The sequence below is a fragment of the Coregonus lavaretus genome (assembly GCF_964263955.1).
Source record: "Coregonus lavaretus genome assembly, contig: HAP1_SCAFFOLD_8148, whole genome shotgun sequence".
NCBI lineage: Eukaryota > Metazoa > Chordata > Actinopteri > Salmoniformes > Salmonidae > Coregonus > Coregonus lavaretus.
This window is the reverse complement of record NW_028156797.1, coordinates 339-18,123: the sequence shown is the minus strand read 5'-3', so window position 1 is coordinate 18,123 and position 17,785 is coordinate 339. Positions and strand designations below refer to the sequence as shown.

At 45.6% G+C, this 17,785-nt stretch overlaps 1 protein-coding gene across 1 annotated transcript; it reads right to left on the bottom strand.

Moving 5' to 3' along the window:
• Positions 1-5,486: 5,486 nt before the first annotated feature.
• On the bottom strand, positions 5,487-17,502 carry LOC311119679 (rho GTPase-activating protein 8-like; the record flags this gene model as incomplete). The annotated part of the gene is made up of 13 exons (XM_084194346.1): positions 5,487-5,689; positions 10,374-10,477; positions 10,803-10,931; positions 12,591-12,668; positions 12,762-12,835; positions 12,925-13,035; positions 15,293-15,391; positions 16,199-16,285; positions 16,431-16,593; positions 16,831-16,897; positions 17,032-17,098; positions 17,210-17,301; positions 17,436-17,502. Coding segments are annotated over 13 exons (1,330 nt in total), but the record flags the coding sequence as incomplete, so codon positions are not given.
• Positions 17,503-17,785: the final 283 nt, after the last annotated feature.

The window sequence follows — 17,785 nt, the reverse complement described above, 5'->3', positions numbered from 1 at the left end:
CTTTAGTGTATTTAACTACGTCTCTAGTAAAAGCCTTGGGTAGCGGGTTGATACAACTCCAAGTCTGGAAGGTTAAAACCACCCTCAGACTCAGGAAGATGTAAAACTTTCCTTTTTATTCTATGAGTTTTATTTGGCCATATAAAGTCTGTTATGACTGAGTATACTTCTTTAAAGAAAGTATTCGGTGGGGTAAATGGTATTACAGAGAATAAGTATATAAACTTTGGGAGCCATGCCATTCTGAAGAGGTTTTTTCTACCTGTTAGATTTAAGGGAAGATCCATTTAATTAGGTCTGCTTTCATATTCTTGAATAATGGGATAAAGTATATATATATATATATATATTTGTTGTTTGTTGTCACTGAAGTATCCTAAATATTACTTTTTTTGTCCAATTAAAGGATTGCTGTAGATCATTAGTTATTCTTTTTCCCATTATTTCGTTTTTTTTTTAAATGTAGAATTGTGTTTTTCATATGAACATTTGACCTAGCAGAAGTATTGTGTTGTTAATCGATGGACTATGGACATTGAGGTCACCTAAGATGATAAGCTGAGGGTTAATATGTAGTCTGATGGAGTGATGGGAAAGCCAGCCTTGAAGCTGTAGCCAAGAACTTTGCTCACTGTCAGACAGTACCAATACAGAAGCATTATGTCCTCCTCTTCTTGATGATAGAATCTGCATTTAGAGTCTTGCTCAATACCCCAACTACAAAGCATTTTCTTTGTTGACAGAATTGTATAGAATATCTGTAACTGAAAGGCTTGAGTATGTATCTAGTGATGTTTTGGTCTTGGCCATAGTGGAGTTTGGAGTGTGACTGTTTGAGGTTGTGGACAGTCAATTGGTGGCTGACTAAATACCATTTTTCCCCACTGTATGTATCTAGTGATGTTTTGTATGTGAGATTGAAGTCCACGTTTAATTTTCTATTCCGAGAGTATTCAGAAAATATTTTTTAGCAAGAGGGGTATTGAGTTTTCAATATTGGTCAGGTATATCAGGAGATCATCTGCAAATACATTTATTTTATATTCATGTTTACCAATACCTGTTACGTTTGGGTCCTGTATCATTATTTCTGCAAGCGGTTCAATTGCCAGTACAAACAGGAGAGGGGAGAGAGGACATCCCTGTCTTGTGCCCCTTTCTAAAGTTATTTCATCAGATATATTATTTGTATACATTTTTGCTTTAGGACATTTATATCATATTATTACATTTATTATTTCAGCTGGAAAGTTGAAAGCTTCTAAAGTTAATAGAAAAGGCCATTAAAGACGGTCGAAAGCCTTTTTGGCATCGACAGCCATTATTGATAAATCTATAGTGAACAAAAATATAAATGCAACATGTAAAGTGTTGGTCCCATGTTTCATGAGCTGAAATAAAATATGAGAAATGTTCCATACGCACAAAAAGCTTATTTCTCAAATTTTGTGCACAAATTTGTTTAAATCCCTGTTAGTGAGCATTTCTCCTTTGCCAAGATAATCCATCCACCTGACAGGTATGGCATATCAAGAAGCTGATTAAACAGCATGATCATTACACAGGTGCACCTTGTGCTGGGGACAATAAAAGGCCCCTCTAAAATGTGCAGTTTTGTCACACAACACAATGCCACAGATGGCTCAAGTTGAGGGAGCGTGCAATTGGCATGCTGACTGCAGGAATGTCCACCAGAGCTGTTACCATAAGCTGCCTCCAACGTCGTTTTAGAGAATTTGGCAGTCCGTCTGTATCTTTGTCTTTGAAAACTATAACTGCTTTGGCGTGTATTCATTTTGTGGGCTGTGAGGTGTTTACCAGTTTTATATGCTTCATTTGATTTTAACCTATAGTTGTTGGCTCTCTTCAAAAGTAAAAGATCATATTCTTGCTGAAGTTCAGATGTTTATTTTATTGAATATTAAAACATACAATCTACCTGCAGTGAAGCTGATCAACATTTCCATTACATTCAGTCATCTAGCAGACACTCCCATCCAGAGCGACCCACAGGAGTAAACAGGGTCAAGCACCCTGCCCCGGGGAACGTCGAACAGATCTCTAACCAAGTCAAATTTGGTGGCCGATAGGCCCAAGCTCCCAACAGCCAGGCCACCAACCATCCAAGACTCTCCAACAGTTCCCGAGAGCTGCACCTCAACCATCAGAGATCCCCCCTGGGGAAAAAGCCTCTCCCTCCACTCCCCACCATCCCCCAACAACCAACAAAATGAACAAAAAGAAAAACTATGCAAAACACAGCAAGACATCAAGGACAACACAAATCTAAACAGCAAGACATCAAGGACAACACTAATCTAAACAGCAAGACATCAAGGACAACACAAATCGAAACAGCAAGACATCAAGGACAACACGAATCTAAACAGCAAGACATCAAGGACAACACAAGTCTAAACAGCAAGACATCAAGGACAACACAAATCTAAACAGTAAGACATCAAGAACAAATCTAAACAACAAGACAATATGTTTTTTCTTCTACTTTACCTTGTAAAGCTTTTTCTAAGATAGAAATGAAAGAAAAATAAATCACTAGCTCAGATTTAACGAGTATGAAATTGTCATTCCCCTAATGTACGCCTTAAAGGCATCCCATATTACAGCATACCAAGGCGTATCTTTAACCTCTCTGTCTACATAATGGTAAAGATCTTTATTATTTCACTGATATATTTAATACATTTCGGGTATGAAGATGCGCTCTGTTCATTCTCCAGATTCTGCCTCTAGGTGTATTTTCTATTGGTGTAATTAAGCACGATACTGGAGAATGAAACCCAGTAAATTGTTGGAGTGCTTTAAAAAAAATAAAAAGTCAATTCTTTAATAGCTTTTTAGTTTTTTTTGTAGTTGGGAATAGAACATCTCCAGGTATCCTGTAGATTATTTGTAGAAATGAAAATGTTCAGCCTCTTTGGATATGCCTTGAATCTGCCTTTTTTTATTGCTACGTCTGTCAATCTCATCTGATGTATGATTTAACTCCTGCCTGGGTTTGATCTAATATTGCTTGAATTCTAGCTAGAAACACCAGATTTGCCCCAGGTGTGACATACAATGAAATCAATGTGTATTCTTCACCGCGTACGGTACAATTCAATATTAGAAAGCGTCCTCGGTCCGTGTGCTGGGATAAGGGAACAAGGGTGTATTCTTATTTATCAGGATGCCTGCACCTCTGCTGTTACTACAGTAGGTGGCAGCATAGGCCTGTCCAACCCAGCTGCCTCTTTAAATATTACATTTCTCATTTCTATATGCCCCCCCCCTCCCTCCCTCCCCAGAACCATATGCTCCTCCCCCTCCCTCCCAGAACCATATGCTCCTCCCCCCTCCCTCCCCAGAACCATATGCTCCTCCCCCACTCCCTCCCTCCCCAGAACCATATGCTCCTCCCCCACTCCCTCCCTCCCAGAACCATATGCTTCTCCCCCCTCCCTCCCCAGAACCATATGCTCCTCCCCCCCTCCCTCCCCAGAACCATATGCTCCTCCCCCCCTCCCTCCCCAGAACCATATGCTCCTCCCCCACTCCCTCCCTCCCCAGAACCATATGCTCCTCCCCCACTCCCTCCCTCCCAGAACCATATGCTTCTCCCCCCTCCCTCCCCAGAACCATATGCTCCTCCCCCCCTCCCTCCCCAGAACCATATGCTCCTCCCCCCTCCCTCCCCAGAACCATATGCTCCTCCCCCTCCTCCCTCCCCAGAACCATATGCTCCTCCCCCCCCTCCCCAGGACCATATGCACCTCCCCCCCTCCCCAGAACCATATGCCCCCCTCCCCCCCCCTCCCCATAACCATATGCTCCTCCCTCCCCCCTCCCCCATCATGAAGCCTGTGCACATTCCATGTAACAAGTTGAATTTTATAGAATCAAATTGTATCGAATAAAAGTGAACGTCTGTTCCGTCTGTCATTGAAAAGCCAGATAAAGCATTCTAGCACATCATATGAGGCCGGTGGGCATTCCATGGAATGTGAGTGATAGTATGAATATATAGTTATTATATACATCACATACTGTATACAGAGTGTGTGGGCATGTGGGCTGAGCAGACATTTAACAGAACACACAAGAAACTAAGAAAAGTTCTACTTTGTACTTTGAGGCGCTATGCTTTGTTCTGACTGTGAAGCTCCATCTCCTCTCCTCATGTAGCAACAACCTGGATGATGCATTGGAGAGAAAAAAAAAGGTTGATTCTGGGAGCCATCTTGTTTCAGGAGACAAAGGTGATTGGACTCTCTTCAAACAGGTCCTCCCAGTAAACAATCACAGTATATCACAGCGTTCCGGTTCTGTTGGGTTGAGTAGCGTGGTGTTCCTGTTCTGTTGGGTTGAGTAGCGTGGCGTTCCTGTTCTGTTGGGTTGAGTAGCGTGGTGTTCCTGTTCTGTTGGGTTGAGTAGCGTGGCGTTCCTGTTCTGTTGGGTTGAGTAGCGTGGCGTTCCTGTTCTGTTGGGTTGAGTAGCGTGGTGTTCCTGTTCTGTTGGGTTGAGTAGCGTGGTGTTCCTGTTCTGTTGGGTTGAGTAGCGTGGTGTTCCTGTTCTGTTGGGTTGAGTAGCGTGGCGTTCCTGTTCTGTTGGGTTGAGTAGCGTGGTGTTCCTGTTCTGTTGGGTTGAGTAGCGTGTCGTTCCTGTTCTGTTGGGTTGAGTAGCGTGGTGTTCCTGTTCTGTTGGGTTGAGTAGCGTGGTGTTCCTGTTCTGTTGGGTTGAGTAGCGTGGTGTTCCTGTTCTGTTGGGTTGAGTAGCGTGGTGTTCCTGTTCTGTTGGGTTGAGTAGCGTGGTGTTCCTGTTCTGTTGGGTTGAGTAGCGTGGTGTTCCTGTTCTGTTGGGTTGAGTAGCGTGGTGTTCCTGTTCTGTTGGGTTGAGTAGCGTGGTGTTCCTGTTCTGTTGGGTTGAGTAGCGTGGTGTTCCTGTTCTGTTGGGTTGAGTAGCGTGGTGTTCCTGTTCTGTTGGGTTGAGTAGCGTGGTGTTCCTGTTCTGTTGGGTTGAGTAGCGTGGTGTTCCTGTTCTGTTGGGTTGAGTAGCGTGGCGTTCCTGTTCTGTTGGGTTGAGTAGCGTGGTGTTCCTGTTCTGTTGGGTTGAGTAGCGTGTCGTTCCTGTTCTGTTGGGTTGAGTAGCGTGGTGTTCCTGTTCTGTTGGGTTGAGTAGCGTGGTGTTCCTGTTCTGTTGGGTTGAGTAGCGTGGTGTTCCTGTTCTGTTGGGTTGAGTAGCGTGGTGTTCCTGTTCTGTTGGGTTGAGTAGCGTGGTGTTCCTGTTCTGTTGGGTTGAGTAGCGTGGTGTTCCGGTTCTGTTGGGTTGAGTAGCGTGTCGTTGTGTACGATCAGAGTAGGACTGAAGACGTTGTGAGGTGGTGCGGCCCGTGCAGTCAGGTTGTTACCGCTACGGGGCAGAAGACGGTATACGGCGACGAGTCCACGGTGTGCTGTGCAGTGGCGCGCGTCCTCACGGTGGTGTGCTGTGCTGGCGATCAGGGCATTACCCGTGGGCAGCGGGAGCTGAAGACTGTATGGTAATGTTCTATAAGGATCTCGGTGAAGATGTTGAGCGGCGTCAGAGCTGTCAGAGAGACAGAGCCCTGAGAAGGCCAGGACAGATTGACACCAAACACACAGGCCAGGTTGGAGGGAGACATCTTGTTGACGATACTGTGCTGAGAGACCTGGAGGAGGAGGAGGGAGGGAAAGAGGGAGGAGAGAGGAGAGAGGAGAGAGTCTTTACACTTGATCATGACTAAATAGAGTCCATGCCATTCAACCTGTCAGAAAGAGCCCAAAGTAAGATCATGACTCAACAGACTGAATGCCATTCAACCTGTCAGAAAGAGCCCAAAGTAAGATCATGACTCAACAGACTGAATGCCATTCAACCTGTCAGAAAGAGCCCAAAGTAAGATCATGACTCAACAGACTGAATGCCATTCAACCTAGCCCACATATAAAAAGGCAACATCCTAATGATCTGTATCATAACAGGTGGTTTTACATGACAACAGAAGACCTGTTCATCCAGGAATGTGTTTTACACACTACATGGCGGAACATTTGATCAACAGTATGGAGCAGGTAGAGTGGAGTAGTGAGGTGCTGCAGATAGCCAGGTGTAGAGTCAGGTAGAGTGGAGTAGTGAGGTGCTGCAGATAGCCAGGTGTAGAGTCAGGTAGAGTGGAGTAGTGAGGTGCTGCAGATAGCCAGGTGTAGAGTCAGGTAGAGTGGAGTAGTGAGGTGCTGCAGATAGCCAGGTGTAGAGTCAGGTAGAGTGGAGTAGTGAGGTGCTGCAGATAGCCAGGTGTAGAGTCAGGTAGAGTGGAGTAGTGAGGTGCTGCAGATAGCCAGGTGTAGAGTCAGGTAGAGTGGAGTAGTGAGGTGCTGCAGATAGCCAGGTGTAGAGTCAGGTAGAGTGGAGTAGTGAGGTGCTGCAGATAGCCAGGTGTAGAGTCAGGTAGAGTGGAGTAGTGAGGTGCTGCAGATAGCCAGGTGTAGTGTCTCTCCTCCAGTCTGTCTGTCTCCTGTATAGAAGGTCTCTGGTAGAGTAGTGAGGTGCTGTCTCCTCCGGTCAGCCCGGTCCGACAACCAGTCTAACAGCACCCAGCAGAGATCTGACTAGATTATACAGTCTAATACAGTCTCACCATATTAACCTCCACTGGGGGTTACAGACAAGCAGCATTATATTAACATCACCATGCTAAATAAAGGGAATGGGAAGTGAATGTGAAGTCTCAGAGCGTGAAGATCAGCATTAGTCTCCTGGAGAACGTTATACATAGCCCGGTTAAACCAGACACCGGTGACAGCAGCATCCAGGCTATGCTATAGAACCCAGAGGCATTATGGGAAGTGAATGTGAAGTCTCAGAGCGTGAAGATCAGCATTAGTCTGCTGGAGAACGTTATACATAGCCCGGTTAAACCAGACACCGGTGACAGCAGCTTCCAGGCTATGCTATAGAACCCAGAGGCATTATGGGAAGTGAATGTGAAGTCTCAGAGCGTGAAGATCAGCATTAGTCTGCTGGAGAACGTTATACATAGCCTGGTTAAACCAGACACCGGTGACAGCAGCATCCAGGCTATGATATAGAACCCAGAGGCATTATGGGAAGTGAATGTGAAGTCTCAGAGCGTGAAGATCAGCATTAGTCTGCTGGAGAACGTTATACATAGCCCAGTTAAACCAGACACCGGTGACAGCAGCATCCAGGCTACGCTATAGAACCCAGAGGCATTATGGGAAGTGAATGTGAAGTCTCAGAGCGTGAAGATCAGCATTAGTCTGCTGGAGAACGTTATACATAGCCCGGTTAAACCAGACACCGGTGACAGCAGCATCCAGGCTATGCTATAGAACCCAGAGGCATTATGGGAAGTGAATGTGAAGTCTCAGAGCGTGAAGATCAGCATTAGTCTGCTGGAGAACGTTATACATAGCCCGGTTAAACCAGACACCAGCATCCAGGCTATTTATTTATTTCACCTTTATTTCACCAGGTAAGCCAGTTGAGAACAAGTTCTCATTTACAACAGAGGCATTATTAAACGATGGAATCGGTTTTAATTGGCGTAGAGATGACGGTGATCTCCTACTGTACACGGTCATCACGTTATTAGCTGTCTCCTGGGAAAGCCGTAGTGAAGTCAGCCATATAGAAACGGTTGATTCGTCTAGGGATAGGCGTACTAACGTCAACATCATCTAGAAAGGCAGCATTATGTAGTGAACTAATCTAACTTGGAATATGATGAGTCCTTACGATCTGGATCAGAGCAAGACCTCATCCCAAAATGGCACCCTATTCCCTATGGGCCCTGGTCTAAAGTAGTGCACTACATAGGGAGCCATTCTCTGGTCTAAAGTAGTGCACTATATAGGGAATAGGGTGCCATTCTCTGGTCTAAAGTAGTGCACTATATAGGGAATAGGGTGCCATTCTCTGGTCTAAAGTAGTGCACTATATAGGGAATAGGGTGCCATTCTCTGGTCTAAAGTAGTGCACTATATAGGGAATAGGGTGCCATTCTCTGGTCTAAAGTAGTGCACTATATAGGGAATAGGGTGCCATTCACTGGTCTAAAGTAGTGCACTATATAGGGAATAGGGTGCCATTCTCTGGTCTAAAGTAGTGCACTATATAGGGAATAGGGTGCCATTCTCTGGTCTAAAGTAGTGCACTATATAGGGAATAGGGTGCCATTCTCTGGTCTAAAGTAGTGCACTATATAGGGAATAGGGTGCCATTCTCTGGTCTAAAGTAGTGCACTATATAGGGAATAGCGTGCCATTCTCTGGTCTAAAGTAGTGCACTATATAGGGAATAGGGTGCCATTCTCTGGTCTAAAGTAGTGCACTATATAGGGAATAGGGTGCCATTCACTGGTCTAAAGTAGTGCACTATATAGGGAATAGGGTGCCATTCTCTGGTCTAAAGTAGTGCACTATATAGGGAATAGGGTGCCATTCTCTGGTCTAAAGTAGTGTACTATATAGGGAATAGGGTGCCATTCTCTGGTCTAAAGTAGTGCACTATATAGGGAATAGGGTACCATTCTCTGGTCTAAAGTAGTGCACTATATATGGAATAGGGTGCCATTCTCTGGTCTAAAGTAGTGCACTATATAGGGAATAGGGTGCCATTCTCTGGTCTAAAGTAGTGCACTACATAGGGAGCCATTCTCTGGTCTAAAGTAGTGCACTATATAGGGAATAGGGTGCCATTCTCTGGTCTAAAGTAGTGCACTATATAGGGAATAGGGTGCCATTCTCTGGTCTAAAGTAGTGCACTATATAGGGAATAGGGTGCCATTCACTGGTCTAAAGTAGTGCACTATATAGGGAATAGGGTGCCATTCTCTGGTCTAAAGTAGTGCACTATATAGGGAATAGGGTGCCATTCTCTGGTCTAAAGTAGTGCACTATATAGGGAATAGGGTGCCATTCACTGGTCTAAAGTAGTGCACTATATAGGGAATAGGGTGCCATTCTCTGGTCTAAAGTAGTGCACTATATAGGGAATAGGGTGCCATTCTCTGGTCTAAAGTAGTGCACTATATAGGGAATAGGGTGCCATTCTCTGGTCTAAAGTAGTGCACTATATAGGGAATAGGGTGCCATTCTCTGGTCTAAAGTAGTGCACTATATAGGGAATAGGGTGCCATTCTCTGGTCTAAAGTAGTGCACTATATAATAATATAATAATATTAATATATAGTGTACTATATATAGGGAATAGGGTTCCATTCTCTGGTCTAAAGTATGCACTATATAGGGAATAGGGTGCCATTCTCTGGTCTAAAGTAGTGCACTACATAGGGAATAGGGTGCCATTCTCTGGTCTAAAGTAGTGCACTATATAGGGGATAGGGTACCATTCTCTGGTCTAAAGTAGTGCACTATATAGGGAATAGGGTGCCATTCTCTGGTTTAAAGTAGTGCACTATATAGGGAATAGGGTGCCATTCTCTGGTCTAAAGTAGTGCACTATATAGGGAATAGGGTGCCATTCTCTGGTCTAAAGTAGTGCACTATATAGGGGATAGGGTGCCATTAGGGACACATCCCCAGTCTTCCTGTCTGAGGCCTTGTGGGTTAGTTCTGGCTATGGTTAGTTAGTTAAGGTCAGTGTGCATGTGAATGTAGAGGGGGTTTCTACAATTGAAACCTAAGCATTTCACATGGGACAAAGGGGAAGTGGGTTTGATGTTTCTCAACAGTGGCATATTATTGTAGTGGTCTGTTTCTGTTGGTCAGTCCTTTTCTAAAATGTCTACACGGCATTCATATACAGTGAGGGGAAAAAAGTATTTGATCCCCTGCTGATTTTGTACGTCTGCCCACTGACAAAGAAATGATCAGTCTATAATTTTAATGGTAGGTTTATTTGAGCAGTGAGAGACAGAATAACAACAACAAAAATCCAGAAAAACGCATGTCAAAAATGTTATAAATTGATTAGCATTTTAATGAGGGAAATAAGTATTTGACCCCCTGTCAATCAGAAAGATTTCTGGCTCCCAGGTGTCTTTTATACAGGTAACGAGCTGAGATTAGGAGCACACTCTTAAAGGGAGTGCTCCTAATCTCAGTTTGTTACCTGTATAAAAGACATCTGTCCACAGAAGCAATCAATCAATCAGATTCCAAACTCTCCACCATGGCCAAGACCAAAGAGCTCTCCAAGGATGTCAGGGACAAGATTGTAGACCTACACAAGGCTGGAATGGGCTACAAGACCCATTGGTGTGTGGTGCGTGGTGCTGTGCGGTGCTGTGCGGTGGGGTGCTGTGCGGTGCTGTGCGGTGCTGTGCGGTGCTGTGCGGTGGTGTGTCATGTTGTGTTGTGTGTTCTTACTATGTTCAGGAAACAGAGCAGGTACTTCAACACCATGTAGTTGTGTTCTGGTAGATTCTCTAGGATGTGTTTACATGCTGTCACTCGGAGACTGCTCTCCACTCCTGGAACAGAAAGCAGCACGTTGACGTTCTCTTATAGTTATAGACTGGGTCACCTGACCCGATTCAGGACCACAGTAGGGCCGTTGAATGTTTATATTGATGCAGGATCCTACTTCACAGTAGGGCCGGAGGCAGCAAAGCATCCCCAAACCATCACACCGCCACCACCATGCTTCACTTCATACCAACGGTCAAGCGCGGCGGCGGTAGTGTGACGGTTCGGGGATGCTTTGCTGCATTTTTTACCGGACCCGTCTCCTACGTGCCACAACACCGCGGCGCGTTAGCCTGCTGAGCTAAAGCCTCGGCGTGCGCATGTACTTACGGACTATGTCCTGTATCTGGTGGTAGAGGGGGAAGGTGAGCAGGGGCTCAGGGAGCTCTCTGAGGAAGGTCTTCAGGATGACAGCAGGAACATGGACGTCCCCATACTGATGGAACATCACTGGTTTCCCTGAGGAGAAGAGAGCAGGACAAGAAAGTTATAGTCTATACAGAGGAGACCTTCTACAGACTGACTGAGCAGCTAAAACCTGGACAACACATACAGAGACCTTCTACAGACTGACTGAGCTGCTAAAACCTGGACAACACATACAGAGACCTTCTACAGACTGACTGAGCAGCGAAAACCTGGACAACACATACAGAGACCTTCTACAGACTGACTGAGCAGCTAAAACCTGGACAACACATACAGAGACCTTCTACAGACTGACTGAGCAGCTAAAACCTGGACAACACATACAGAGACCTTCTACAGACTGACTGAGCAGCGAAAACCTGGACAACACATACAGAGACCTTCTACAGACTGACTGAGCTGCTAAAACCTGGACAACACATACAGAGACCTTCTACAGACTGACTGAGCAGCTAAAACCTGGACAACACATACAGAGACCTTCTACAATACTGAACACACAGGATGTCTGTCTATCTGAGTCCAGAGTAAAACGCTTCCATGGACAACCCTGACGCAAATGCTACATTCAAAGTATTGAAATTGAATCATTGATTGTTATAATTCTTATGTTTTCTACAAATTAGCCGATACAAATCTTTCTCTGGCAAAACACATGTACTGGATCTAGCATATGATTGATTATTTAGGTTGATTGATTATACATGTTCTCAGAAAGTAAGTGGTTTGACTAATGGAAACTTGGCCTGCTGCAGTCAGAAGTCGGGGTGACATGGGGCTGTGGTGCGATGGCATCTGAGGCAGAGGAGATGGAGGTTGATCTGGATTATTATTGATCTCTGCTTCCTGGTAGTGAGAGATAAAAGCCCTGCCTCTGGCCCTGGGAGACCCCGCTCCGCCCTGCCTCTGGCCCTGGGAGACCCCGCTCGGCCCTGCCTCTGGCCCTGGGAGACCCCGCTCCGCCCTGCCCCTGCCCCTGGGAGACCCCGCTCGGCCCTGCCCCTGCCCCTGGGAGACCCCGCTCGGCCCTGCCCCTGGGAGACCCCGCTCAGCACTGCCGCGGCTCAGAGATCTAGCTTCTCCCCCTGGTTAAAGAGCTTATAAAGGTTATTATGGATGTTATAGAGGTTCCATCTCACCCTGGTTAAAGAGGTTATAAAGGTTATTATGGATGTTATAGAGGTTCCATCTCCCCCTGGTTATAGAGGTTATAAAGGTTATTATGGATGTTATAGAGGTTCCATCTCCCCCTGGTTATAGAGGTTATAAAGGTTATTATGGATGTTATAGAGGTTCCATCTCACCCTGGTTGTAGAGGTTATAAAGGTTATTATGGATGTTATAGAGGTTCCATCTCCCCCTGGTTATAGAGGTTATAAAGGTTATTATGGATGTTATAGAGGTTCCATCTCACCCTGGTTGTAGAGGTTATAAAGGTTATTATGGATGTTATAGAGGTTCCATCTCACCCTGGTTAAAGAGCTTATAAAGGTTATTATGGATGTTATAGAGGTTCCATCTCACCCTGGTTATAGAGGTTATAAAGGTTATTATGGATGTTATAGAGGTTCCATCTCACCCTGGTTAAAGAGGTTATAAAGGTTAATATGGATGTTATAGAGGTTCCATCTCACCCTGGTTAAAGAGGTTATAAAGGTTATTATGGATGTTATAGAGGTTCCATCTCACCCTGGTTATAGAGCTTCTGGACGTCCTTGATGAGCTGAACACGAGCTGACCTCCTGAAGATACCTTCTGTCTGGAGACCTGAGGAGAGGGAGGGAGGGACTAACAGGCTTAAACTACTATTACTGTAGAGGTCTTCTTGTCCCTGATAGATCCAAGCTTCTACCTTCTTACCATTGTCTTTGAGATAAGACACAGTCTGGGACATCACAGGAGGAATCATCACACCCTGGTTCTTCTCACGAATACTGGAAACAGAACACTTCAAATTCAGTATGCATGCATTATGGTAAATCATATTAGTTGGCATAAACATGGTCAAAATAAAAATAGTCACTATTGCAGGCTGACTCCAAACTGCTGAGTGGGTAGAGGAGGTCTGGGGGGAGGAGTCTTAGATGAGGGGTGCAGACCTCCCTTCTGGGCCACCTGCAGCCTCTCATCATGGCTGGAGTAAATACATAGACATATATGTTACATACATGACTACAGTACAGTCCCTCCATGGTTACATACATGACTACAGTCCCTCCGTGGTTGGTTGGATACATGACTACAGTACATTTACATTCATGTCATTTAGCAGACGCTCTTATCCAGAGCGACTTACACATTGGTGCATTCACCTTATGATAGCCAGTAGGACAACTTTACAATATATCAAATTTTTTATTTTATTTTTTGGTGGGGTGGGGTAAGGGGGGGTGGAAGGATTACTTGATCCTATCCCAGGTATTCCTTAAAGAGGTGGGGTTTCAAGTGTCTCCGGAAGGTGGTGAGTGACTCCGCTGTCCTGGCGTCGTGAGGGAGCTTGTTCCACCATTGGGGTGCCAGAGCAGCGAACAGTTTTGACTGGGCTGAGCGGGAACTATGCTTCCGCAGAGGAAGGGGAGCCAGCAGGCCAGAGGTGGATGAACGCAATGCCCTCGTTTGGGTGTAGGGACTGATCAGAGCCCGAAGGTACGGAGGTGCCGTTCCCCTCACAGCTCCGTAGGCAAGCACCATGGTCTTGTAGCAGATGCGAGCTTCAACTGGAAGCCAGTGGAGTGTGCGGAGGAGGGGGGTGACATGAGAGAACTTGGGAAGGTTGAACACCAGACGGGCTGCAGCGTTCTGGATGAGTTGTAGGGGTTTAATGGCACAGGCAGGGAGCCCAGCCAACAGCGAGTTGCAGTAATCCAGACGGGAGATGACAAGTGCCTGGATTAGGACCTGTGCCGCTTCCTGTGTAAGGCAGGGTCGTACTCTCCGAATGTTGTAGAGCATGAACCTACAGGATCGGGTCACCGCCTTGATGTTAGCGGAGAACGACAGGGTGTTGTCCAGGGTCACGCCAAGGCTCTTTGCACTCTGGGAGGAGGACACAACGGAGTTGTCAACCGTGATGGCGAGATCATGGAGCGGGCAGTCCTTCCCCGGGAGGAAGAGCAGCTCCGTCTTGCCGAGGTTCAGCTTGAGGTGGTGATCTGTCATCCAAACTGATACCTCAACCAGTACCTCCGCGGTTGGTTGGATACATCAATACAAACATTGTCCAGTCCTCAATGTTAAGTCAGAGCCATCATATCATTATCAGACACTACTGATATTTTGTAGCGTTCAAATCTGAAATGTGCAGTGAACCTAAAAAAAGGTACAGACGGCTCTTTTTTCATGAATGTCTGGGGGGACTACAGAGAATATGTAGTGTAAAACAGACATGCCTCTACAACACGGAATCAGTAAGTTACACCCGGATACTATTGAGGTCTTCACAACTGAGGCAAGTCTGAAATGTGCAGTGAATCTAAAAAGATACAAGAACCCTCTTCTTTCATTCTGAGGGTTAATAACTAAAACCAAACCCATTCTCACACCCTCCTGTGGTTCTACATGCAAAGACCTGGCCTGCGTCCCAAACAGAATACAGCCAGTCAGTTAGCGGTGTGTGTCTTAGTCCTTTTCCCTCAGAGTTTGAGCAAACATCCACAGTCCTTATAATCAAACAGATACGAGGTTCTTCGGGCTAATGATTATTCACAGCTGTCTTCACTACTGAAAAAGGCTCAAACTCTGCTGATATCAAGCTACTGAGTAGCTACATATTGGTTTTTAATCACATTATCTGGAGAACAAAGAGTTGTGGTGTCCATTAATGGACGTTACAGGAAAGCCCCGTACAAACCACCGCCATAGATTTTTCAACTTGGAGATTTCTCAATTCGGGTAAAGAAGTAACTTATAAATGTATGTGTCCAGTTGCAGGTGGGTCATTTGGAATTTAGAAAATGCTCAGTTATTAAAATAAATTAATTTTCTCCTCCATGAAGTAATCCAACAATGTGTACGCCGCCATCTTGTCCATTTCAAATCTTCTCTCATTGATGGAGACCGGCGTCTGTCATCATGACATGCAGCACTTTGGGGTGGACCCACCTGTCTACATCAATGAGAGAAGACTTGAAATAGACAAGATGGCGGCGTACACATTGTTGGATTACTTCATGGAGGAGAAAATTGATTTATTTTAATAACGGAGCTCTGCCAGGTAGTTAGGGTTAAGGTCAGGGGTCAGGGTAAGGTAGTGGTATAGAGGTGTAACCTACCTGAGGACATCAGGTGGGATGAGAAGCTGATCACAGGTCAGGTGGTCTCTGAGCTCTGCCAGGTAGTTAGGGTTAAGGTCAGGGGTCAGGGTAAGGTAGTGGTATAGAGGTGTAACCTACCTGAGGACATCAGGTGGGATGAGAAGCTGATCACAGTTCAGGTGGTCTCGGAGCTCTGCCAGGTAGTTCACATAGATCAGCTTCTTACCAAACTTGTGACTAAACAGGAAGACCAGTGTTAGAAAGGTCAGTCATTATTGCCAAATGTCTTTCATGGCCATCAATACTGTTATGGAGACAGACTTAAAATGTACAGTACAGGCCTGAATGGCATCTTTACTGTAGAAAGATGACTGGGGAGCATACCTGATGAGTGGTTGGAATATACTGTATTCTAGATCTTTACTGTAGAAAGATGACTGGGGAGCATACCTGATGAGTGGTTGGAATATACTGTATTTTAGATCTTTACTGTAGAAAGATGACTGGGGAGCATACCTGATGAGTGGTTGGAATATACTGTATTCTAGATCTTTACTGTAGAAAGATGACTGGGGAGCATACCTGATGAGTGGTTGGAATATACTGTATTCTAGATCTTTACTGTAGAAAGATGACTGGGGAGCATACCTGATGAGTGGTTGGAATATATTGTATTCTAGATCTTTACTGTAGAAAGATGACTGGGGAGCATACCTGATGAGTGGTTGGAATATACTGTATTCTAGATCTTTACTGTAGAAAGATGACTGGGGAGCATACCTGATGAGTGGTTGGAATATACTGTATTCTAGATCTTTACTGTAGAAAGATGACTGGGGAGCATACCTGATGAGTGGTTGGAATATACTGTATTCTAGATCTTTACTGTAGAAAGATGACTGGGGAGCATACCTGATGAGTGGTTGGAATATACTGTATTCTAGATCTTTACTGTAGAAAGATGACTGGGGAGCATACCTGATGAGTGGTTGGAATATACTGTATTCTAGATCTTTACTGTAGAATGATGACTGGGGAGCATACCTGATGAGTGGTTGGAATATATTCCAGATTATTCTGATAAAATTAGTAGGATGGACGACATAGAGGGCTTTCAGGTTCTTCTTGTACCTGTCAGGAAATACATTGACACACACACACACACACACACACACACACACTGTAAACATAATTCTGGAAAAACTGGTTCATCGCGTTGTATTTTGATCGAGGGAGGGCTTATAAAAGTCGTAGGTTAGCGGTCAGGGTGACTTACTTCCTGTCAAACTCTCTGTATGCGTCTCGTAGCCAGCGTAGTGAGGGCTTGTTGCTGCTGCGGAGACCATGATGGAAATACACTACTGTATAATCGCTCTCTACATACTGGTCCAGAGAGTACTTCAGATACCTGCAGCCAAGGGGGAGGAGAGAGCAGAGCACTCAGGTAATACTGGTCCAGAGAGTACTTCAGATACCTGCAGCCAAGGGGGAGGAGAGAGCAGAGCACTCAGGTAATACTGGTCCAGAGAGTACTTCAGATACCTGCAGCCAAGGGGGAGGAGAGAGCAGAGCACTCAGGTAATACTGGTCCAGAGAGTACTTCAGATACCTGCAGCCAAGGGGGAGGAGAGAGCAGAGCACTCAGGTAATACTGGTCCAGAGAGTACTTCAGATACCTGCAGCCAAGGGGGAGGAGAGAGCAGAGCACTCAGGTAATACTGGTCCAGAGAGTACTTCAGATACCTGCAGCCAAGGGGGAGGAGAGAGCAGAGCACTCAGGTAATACTGGTCCGGAGAGTACTTCAGATACCTGCAGCCAAGGGGGAGGAGAGAGCAGAGCACTCAGGTAATACTGGTCCAGAGAGTACTTCAGATACCTGCAGCCAAGGGGGAGGAGAGAGCAGAGCACTCAGGTAATACTGGTCCAGAGAGTACTTCAGATACCTGCAGCCAAGGGGGAGGAGAGAGCAGAGCACTCAGGTAATACTGGTCCAGAGAGTACTTCAGATACCTGCAGCCAAGGGGGGAGGAGAGAGCAGAGCACTCAGGTAATACTGGTCCAGAGAGTACTTCAGATACCTGCAGCCAAGGGGGGAGGAGAGAGCAGAGCACTCAGGTAATACTGGTCCAGAGAGTACTTCAGATACCTGCAGCCAAGGGGGAGGAGAGAGCAGAGCACTCAGGTAATACTGGTCCAGAGAGTACTTCAGATACCTGCAGCCAAGGGGGAGGAGAGAGCAGAGCACTCAGGTAATACTGGTCCAGAGAGTACTTCAGATACCTGCAGCCAAGGGGGAGGAGAGAGCAGAGCACTCAGGTAATACTGGTCCAGAGAGTACTTCAGATACCTGCAGCCAAGGGGGAGGAGAGAGCAGAGCACTCAGGTAATACTGGTCCAGAGAGTACTTCAGATACCTGCAGCCAAGGGGGAGGAGAGAGCAGAGCACTCAGGTAACTGCCCAAAAAATAAATGGAAACACTTGAGTCAATGAGGGATAACAAAGTATATCGAAAGCAGGTCGCTTCCACACAGGTGTGATTTCCTGAGTTCATTAAGCAATTAACATCCCATCATGCTTAGGGTCATGTATAAAAATGTAGGGCAGGCCATTATTTTGGGTAGCACGGGTA